Here is an 8,885-nt window from a genome sequence, read left to right on the forward strand (position 1 = left end):
AGACACAGAATCCGAAGACAGGCTCCAGGCTCTGAGCTAGCTGTCAGCACAGAGTCCGTCGCGAGGCTTGAACCCATGAACCGTGAGATCATGACCTGAGCCAAAGCCGATGCTAAACCAACTGAGCTACCCAGATGCCCCAAGATGAGGAAAATTTATATGAGGTACTGGGACTGGTCAGATTCATAGAGACCCAAAGTAATATGGTGGTTGCCAGGGGCTGGCGGTAAGGTGATGAGGGGGGGCGGGGGCGGTGACTATTTAATGGGTAAGGAGTTTCACTTCAGGAAGATGAAAAAGTTCTGGGGAAGGATGGTGGTGATGGTTGCACAACAGTGTGAATGCACTTAATGCCACCGAACTGTACACTGAAAGTGGTTAAAAATGATAAATTTTATATTGTGTATATTTTACCACGATTTCCTTCTCATGAAAAAAATGAGGTCTAGCAAGATCAACGGAATACGTGTAGAGCAGTTTACGAATGTTCTAAGAACAGACTGGCTTCAGTTCTCATATCTGCCACTTGCTTACATGCTTGACCTAGGGCACATTACCCGAGAAATGTGTCTCGGTTGACTTCGTTGGGAAATGAAGTGGGTCTGGGATTGGGTATAAGAATTAAAGGAGATAATTCCATGCCAAGCACTTAACCATGAGCCTGGCACCCAGCAAATTGCTCATACATGTGACTTCTCCGCCTCCTCCTCCTTCTTCTTTTTTTTAAGATTTTTTTTAGTGTTTACTTATTTTTTGAGAGAAAGAGATACAGTGTGAGCATACAGAGGAGGTACAGACAGAGAGAGGGAGACACAGAATCTGGAGCAGGCTCCAGGCTCCAAGCTGTCAGCACAGAGCCTGACAGAGGGCTCGAACCCACAAGCTGTGAGATCATGACCTGAGCCGAAGTCTGCAACCCAACTGACTGAGCCACCCATGCGCCCCTTCTTCTTCTTTTTTTTTAAACTTTATTTATTTTGAGAGAAAGATAGAGAGCAAGTGGGGGAGGGTCAGAGAGAGAGAGAGAGAGAGAGATAGACAGACAGACAGACAGAATCCCAAGCAGACTTCGCACTGTCAGCACAGAGCCCAATGCAGGGCTCAAACTCAGGAGCCGTGAGATCATGACCTGAGCCAAAATCAAGAGTTGGAAGCTCAACTAACTGAACCACCCAGGCGTTCCACGCATGACTTCTTATAACAAGGCCTCTCAACTCAGAGTCAGGAGGCCTTGGAGGGCACCTGTTATAACCCCCTCATTACAAAATGGAAGACACTGAGGCTTAGAAAGGGACAGTGACTTGCCTGAAGTCACCCAGCAGACCCATAGTAGAGCCCAGTGTGGAACATAACCAGCACCCTTCTCTGATTCCAGAAATCTCTGTCTCCAGCCAGCCCATGGCACTTTTCCTTTTTTTAGACCTAAACTGCCATGGATTTGGGGCATTAATTTCAAGCGTCAAGGAGGAAGGGAGGGCTTCTCTGGGCTCTCAACTGGTTTTTACTCTCCCTCTTCTAAAGTATGAGTCAGCTCTGGTATAAATGGTGTGAGTCAGCCACCTCCTCCTGATGAATGTGCGTGTGACTGCCAGGTGGCATGCAGGTGGGGGCTGGGGGAGGGGGATGAGCACAGCGTGACACCTGCTTGCTTGCTGGATGAGCCGTGTGCTTTGTCTGGATCCAAATTGCCGCACAGTGGTATCCAGCCATTAAGAGGCCCAGGTTTCATACCTTCGATTTGCTACCAAATTCCTCCTTTGGTATGACATCTAACTTCTGCGTGTCTCAGTCCCCTCAACCGCACTGTGGAAATGTGAATAAATCTAGTCTTGCCCTCAGCGCAAGGTGTGAGGAGGACCCAAAGAATGATGTGTGGGGAAGGTGTGTCACCCACTTTAAAAAAGTTGCATCAACCTAAAGGGCATTGTTATTTCTCAGGAGAACTAAGTCTCTAAGAGCAAGAGAGATGCTACCCAGGCTATTTATTTGTTTTTCTCCATTAGTCCTTGGGCTTCTCAGGGTCGCTGAAACCCTCTGATCTTGCCATTCCTACCTTAAGGTGCCAGATTAATTCCTCAGACACAACCTTAAAGGACAGTCTACTGGGCACGAGGCCCAGGGACAAGCCACTGAACCCTCCTCCGTGGCCCCCATAGAGTCCCAACTGTTCTGAGCTCCATTTCACAGAGAGAAAACTGTGGCTCACAGAGAGAACACAACTAGTCAAAGACGGCACCACTGGCTGGGTAGAGCGGAGCCCTAGAGCCAACTTCAGGACTGTTCCAGCACTCTCCCCGCCTGCAGACTCAAGGGAGAAAGCCCTCGTGGCTGCTTCAGGTCCCCTTCTTCCAACTCCAGAGACCCCAGAAAGCAATCCATGGGAATCCAAAGAGGTAGATTCCTGACACCATGAAGTAGATCGGGCTTTGAGAATGTAAAACACAGGCAATAATCATAACAGTTATCATTTTTCAAGTGTTGATTATATGCCAGTTACCCGACAATCATTTTCTCACTTTGTAGTCTCAATCACTCTTTGAGGGAGGTACTAATATTACTCTCATTTTATAGCTGGGGAAATCGAGGCTCAGAAAGCCTAAGGAATGTGCCCAAAGACGCACAGCTAGCAGACCTGTCTCCGACACCTGTGCTCTCCACACCACATATCACTATAGACACCTCATTCACTCACTCATTCATTCATTCATTCATTCTTTGCTTAATTTATTTATTAAACATTTACAGCCTCTTCCTTGTGCTAAGTAACTAGTTGTACAGAGAGAAGACAGAAGCCTGAGCCCCTGCCCCAAAGAGGCCATTACCTGGGAAAGATAAGGCTCAAATAATTGTAATCTAATTGATAAGAGCCCAACCCAGGTCCATGCTTGTGCTGGTGCTGGGCCAAGTACCTAAACAAGAGCTGTTTTGTCAGTTTTTGTTTATTTTTTTCATTGAGGTGCTGGAACTCGAACTTCCTACCTGATCTTGCCCAAATGACTTCACTTTCCTGAATCTCAGTCATCTCTGTTACAAAATGGGAGAGGGGCATCTGGGTGGCTCATTCGGTTAAGCATCTAATTTTTGCTCAAGTCATGATCTCCCAGTTCATGAGTTCGAGCCCCTCATCAGGCTCTGTGCTGACAGCTCAGAGCCTAGAGCCTGCTTGGGATCCTGTGTCTCCCTCTCTGCCTCTCCCCTGCTCTCTCTCTCTCTCTGTCTCTGTCTCTCAAAAACAAACATTAAAAAATTATTTTAAAAAAGAAAATGGGAGAGAAAAATATTTATCTCATCAAGTTCTTGTGGGAATTATGTTAACCAGAATAATATTGTATTTATTCATTCAACAAATATGTACTGAGTCCAGTATGTGCAAGGTACTGTTCTTGGTGCTACAAACCCTAGAGGAAGTGGACAGCCCTTCCAAGACATACCTTTGGAACCACGAAAAGATTTGTTTTCTTTATGTAAAAATAAAAAAAAAAATTAATCGAAGCATGATGTGCATACAGAAAAGTGCAAAAATTGAAAGTGTATAGCTTGGTGCCTTTTCACACACTGAACACACCCTGTAGCTAACACCCTGATTACAAAACATTCCCAGCCGGGTCAGGACTAGGATATGGCAAGCGAGGCCCTCACCTCCACAGTAAAATTTAGGGAAGGGAGGAGGTATCAAAAAGCTCAGGCATCAAGATGAAGAATGCTTCAATGTGGTATTTTTTAAAAATCAAAATTGATTCAAAAAAATCCATGATGACAAAATATCCAAATTTTATATGAAGACGGCATTAGTAATGGTACTGTGTTGAGTCATGTGAAAGCTCAGGGCAAAAGGAAAATGTCAGTAATGTTGGTCCTGCCTTACACTAGTCCCAGCCCTCATGTCAGCTCCCCTCATAAGTCACTGCCTTCCCGCCAAGGGTAACTATTATGCAGACTTCTAATCCCATAGGTAAGTATACATGAAACCACCCTCTTTTGCATATGGCTTCTTTCACTCCACATTATGTCTGCGAGATGTAGCCATGTTGTGGCATGTCCGGGAAAGATGTTCACACAAGGGAAGGATGCAGTGGCTGGGCGTTTTCGAGACCACTATGGTGGCAAGTGGGAGCATGGATACGCGGGGGTTCTAGACTGCTGGCTCAGGGCCAGAGGGGACGAAGAGGAGGGGGTGGAGCCCAGTGATATTTTGAAAGGACAGAGTCCTTAGGACAGGATATTAGGAATGAGAGAGAAAGAGGAGTCGAGGTAGATGCTAGGGCTCTGTCTTGGGCAATTTGGTGGATAAAGGAGCCATCTCTGAGGTGGGGACTAGGGGGACGGGGGAGATGGGTTTAAATTTAAACAAAGTGAGTGCCAGGTGGGGCACTCAGAGGGAGGTCACGGAGGCAGCTGTACAGACAAGCGAGGCGCTCAGGAGAGAATGGAGGGCGAATATATTCCCTCTGTATCCTCCAGCATCAGCGAGCGGGTGGTCATCCGGATGAAAACACTGGCAGAATCCCGGGGAAGGGCATACAAAAGGATAAAGAAGGGAAGCTGAAAAGTTCTTGGAGAGCAGGTGGTTTGAACAGGTGTGCAAATTGGAATGAAAATACTAAATACAAAACTGTCCTGCTTGGCCCATCAGGCCTTCCTGGAGTCCAACACCGTGTTTACCTGCAGCCTGGGAGGATTTGAGTTGCAAAACAGACTAAGGATTAGGGGCGCCCGGGTCCCAGCCAGGGCCAGCCCCCCTTGCATCACCGGAGGTTTACTCAGCAACGCCTTTTCTCCTTTTCTCCGGGATGCTTGCCTTTAAAGGCAAAAGAAAAAAGAAAAAAAAAAAACCCCACCTCTTACGCGGAGCCGCTAGGACCGCCCAGCACAGCTCCGCCCGAGCCCACGTGCGTGCTCTCAGGCACGCACCCCGCGCCGCCGGCGGCCGCTGGGCCACCTGGCCCCGCCCCTTCAGTCCCAGAGAGCCCTTCCTCCGACTGGCCGGGGCTGGAACTGCTTGGAATCAGACCCAGAAAAAGTCCGAGTTCCTTCCAGAGCTAAAGGCAGCCTCCAGGGAACAAAGCTGCCAGTGTGAGCACAGCTTGGGGTTGAGGGGGAGTGGAGGGGGACCCTAAGTCCCTCCAAGCTGAGCACTAGGACTGCACTCTCCTTTCCAGCCTTCTTTAAAGCCTTGGGGCTAGGGGAGGCTTGAGGGGAAGCTGAGATTTTCTCCAGTCCTTCCCCTGCTCAGAAACCTTCCATGGCTCCCCAACGCCCACTGAATAAAGTCTTAACTCCTATACCCTGACATTTGAGGGGCTTTATGACCAGTTCTCCTCTTTCTCCCAAGTCCCTACACAGTAGCCCCAGGGGCTGTGTAGGAGGGGTCTGATTTAGGCTTCGCCTCCGCCTTCGTGACCCCTTCCAGGCATCTGCTCATGCTGTCCCTTCCATCGCATCCCAACCTTTCAGGCTCCAATGCCATTTAGACTTTGTCTCTGGTGTTACCTCTCTGTTTGGAGTGAAATCCTGTTTCCCAGGACTCAGCCACCCCCCAAAATAAACTAGCCCACCGAAGAATCTAACCTCTAATCTAGTTAATAGCTTCTCATGAATTTACCTCTAAACAGTGGCCTCTAGGGGGTCATAAAACTTTTACAGAGCGAGAACACCCAGAAATGGAATTTCAAGCAGGTAATGGGAGGGGGGTGTCTCTTTGGGCAGGTGTGGTGAGGAGGGGTGAAGGCAAAGCTGCTTTTCTGGCCACTCTGTTTTGTCTTCCAGTGCTACCCTGGCCACAGGAAGGGGATTTGATTTGACATCATGAATTAGTACTGTTTATTTGGATAAACCTTTATACTGATCCATTTTTCCTCAGGCTGATCCAGGAGGGAAACGTTATACCCATTTTACAGATATGAGTCACGAGGCTCAGACAGTAGGGATTTGCTCATTAATGTTTCGCAAATAAGTTGCAGAGCTGGGACTCAGGAGTCTGAATCCAGGGGTCCACCATCAGTCTCTGAGTGTGGTCTAGAGATTCTTTATTCCTTAGCATTTTCTCTCTGCCTGCCTTCAGTCTTTGCACATGTTCATCCTTCTTGCAAGAATGGGCTTCCCTATGATCCACCTGGTGAACTCATATTCAGCCTTTTAAACCCTGCTCAGCATGCCCCCTCCTTTCCCTGAAGCTCTCTACTTCCTCTCCTTCCTGTGGGGTACAAGTTCTGCTCCTATACACGTTCTTATCCCTGTAGATTTAACTTAGTATTACTGTGTCCATTCCCCTTTTCCATCCTTTCCAGTGTAGGGGCCCCAAAAGGCTAGCAATGGACTCATGTGTCTATCCCTGGGGAAGTGACCAACACAGGGCTGGTCTAGAGAAGGAAAAGGAGCCTGATGGTGAGTGTGATCCATGGGCTGAGTGAGACATACCCACAGCTGGGAAGAGGCATGAACAATAGACTGGATGTGCTTGGAAACAGGGAGCTATGGAGAATTTGAGCAGGGAAGTGGCAAAACCAAAAAAGTACCTAAGGAAATATTGGAAGCGTTGGCAGAAAACAGGCAGACCAGCTACTCATATGATCATTCATTACTGTCTGCCTTCACCCCTTCACCATGTGTCTCCACCACAGAAGCAGTCCTTGGGTGCTCCATCTAGGGGAAGATAGGAAGGACCAGCAGCACACTAAGAAACACCAAAGGGTGTGGGGCGCCGGGGTGGCTCAGTCGTTTGAGTGACCCACTCTTGATTTTGGCTTGGGTCATGGTCTTAAGGATTCGGGACTTCGAGCCCCACATGGGGCTCTGCACTAACAGTGCAGAGCCTGCTTGGGATTCTCTCTCTCTCCCCCTCTCTCAAAATAAATAAATAAAATTGAAAGAAAGAGAGAGAGAAAGAAAAGAAAGAAAGGCCAAAGGGTAAAGTAGATAAAGATTCTCTCTTGGAGGACTCTGGGACACTTTCCAGAAGTCCCATTCCAGAGGTACTTTGTGCCATCAGAAGGATTCTGGCACACAGAGGTGGAGGTGGAGGAAATCAGGCAGAGGGAACGACCTGAGCAAGGGTAGAGAATGTAGAAAATGCCAGTGTGGAGGTGAGGCAGAGTTTCTAAGCTAAACAAGCTGGGCCTTGCTCCCTCTCCGGCAGTATGAGAAGGAGGGTCAGGAATAGAGGTGAGACTAGAGGAGCGGCGGCCCTGCAGACAGCAGGGAGGGAAGGAGGGTGGGGTGGTACAGAAATTGAAATCAACAGGACTTGGTGGCCACTGGTACCTGGAAAAGAAGAGGTACCCCCGCAGCTTTCCAGGCTGAAATAGAAGCCGCCAGCAGGGGTGCGTCCAGAAGGGGCCTGCTCCCCCTTCCAGGGCTCCAGACCCCGCCAGGGTGCCCCCTCTGCAGCACTGGACACAGCCCAGACAGAGGAGTCCAGGAATCATGTGGTCAGCTGGGCCTGCTCCTTTCCAGCTGAAAGTAACCCTCTCTGTCCCTCTCCACAGGGACAGGCCTGCTTTGCCTAACCTCAGGACTTTGGACTGGGGGTTTTTGCCTTCGCTGTGTCTCAAGTAAGACACAATTTAGAAGAGGAAGTAAGGTGACGTAATACCACTACTCCTAAGGGAGGGCTTGCTGTGTGTCAGCAAGTGCTGAGTACTTAATGGACTTATCTGGAAATTGTAACTCTCATGACAGCACATGAGGTTGAAGGTGGTGTTAATGCCGTTTTACCAATACCAGAGGCTCAGAGGTAGCACATTGCTTAGGATCATTCTAGGGCTGGTATACAACAGAGCTGGCTCAAACCCAAGGCCTCCTGTGCTCTCACCGTTCATATTTTTCACACTTAACCTGTCGCCATAGACTCACATGTCCTGTCAGGAGTAGAGAGGACTTCATAAAGGAGGTGATAGAAAGTCCAGAGAAGGGATGGAAAAGGATTTTCAGGTGGAGGGCCCAGCCCGTGCTAAAGCAAGGCTTGGCTAGCAAACAGGAATGTTGGGGGTGGAGAGGGGTTAGGAGAAAATCGTGGAGCAAGACCTCTTGTAGTTTGTCTAACAAATACTTAAATACCACTTAGCACGAAATAGACACCGTTATAAACACTTTATAAATATTAACTCGCTTAATCTTAACAACCCTATGAGGTGGGACTATTATAATCCTTAGTTTACGAAAGTTATAAAGTAGCGGGGTGAGGACTCCAGAGTCCTACGCGGCTCCCAATTTGCGGTACAGCGGAATACCAGCTCCACCATTTTGCTAGAAGCCGCTGAGGCTCAGAGAGGTGTGCACACTTGTTTAGCGTCACACAGCGAGGGCGCCTCCCGAGACCCAGGGCACAAGCAGGGAGAGAGATCCGCCGCCAGAGCGAGAGATCCGCCGCTAGAGCGAGGTGCCCGCAAGGGGCCTCGCAACCCTCATCCCCGACCCCTCCCCCACTCTTGGCCCCCTCCCCGCGAGCCCCGCCCCGGACGTGTCCCAGGCCCCGCCCCCAGGCTCTGCCCACACACCCCCCACACACCGGCAGTGCCAGCCAATGGCTGGGGTCCTATAAACTCTACCGTCCGCGCGCTCGAGGCAAGAAGCTAGAGGTAGCCCAGGCTAGCGCGGAGATCGTGGGCCGCTGGGTCCTGGGAACAAGCTTGCCGGGGAGCAGAAGCCCAAGCGACCGGAATCAAAGTCGGAGTCTCGGAACCGGAGCAGGAGCCTGAACAGGAGAGCGCCGCCCGTCCGCCCGTCACCGCCCGCGCACCCCGCGCTGCCAGAGCCTCCGGCGCAGCGCGGCCATGGAGCCCAGCAGCAAGGTCAGTCGCGCGCTCTCGGCGCGCGCCCTCCCCGCCCGGAACAAAGGCGCAGACCCCTCCAGTCCTCCGCCGGCCCCAGCCTCTCCCGCCGCCCCT

General features: G+C 50.0%; 1 protein-coding gene across 1 annotated transcript in view; it reads left to right on the forward strand.

The window, feature by feature from the left end:
- Positions 1–8,500: 8,500 nt before the first annotated feature.
- Positions 8,501–8,885, forward strand: part of SLC2A1 (solute carrier family 2 member 1) — a 27,945-nt gene continuing 27,560 nt past the window's right edge. The window contains exon 1 of the mRNA XM_029947389.1: positions 8,501–8,789. Within this exon, the coding sequence (XP_029803249.1) occupies positions 8,772–8,789 (18 nt within the window). The 5' untranslated portion in view covers positions 8,501–8,771. The remainder of the gene's footprint in view (positions 8,790–8,885) is intronic.

The sequence above is a fragment of the Suricata suricatta genome, chromosome 8 (genome assembly GCF_006229205.1).
Source record: "Suricata suricatta isolate VVHF042 chromosome 8, meerkat_22Aug2017_6uvM2_HiC, whole genome shotgun sequence".
Classification (NCBI taxonomy): Eukaryota; Metazoa; Chordata; class Mammalia; order Carnivora; family Herpestidae; genus Suricata; species Suricata suricatta.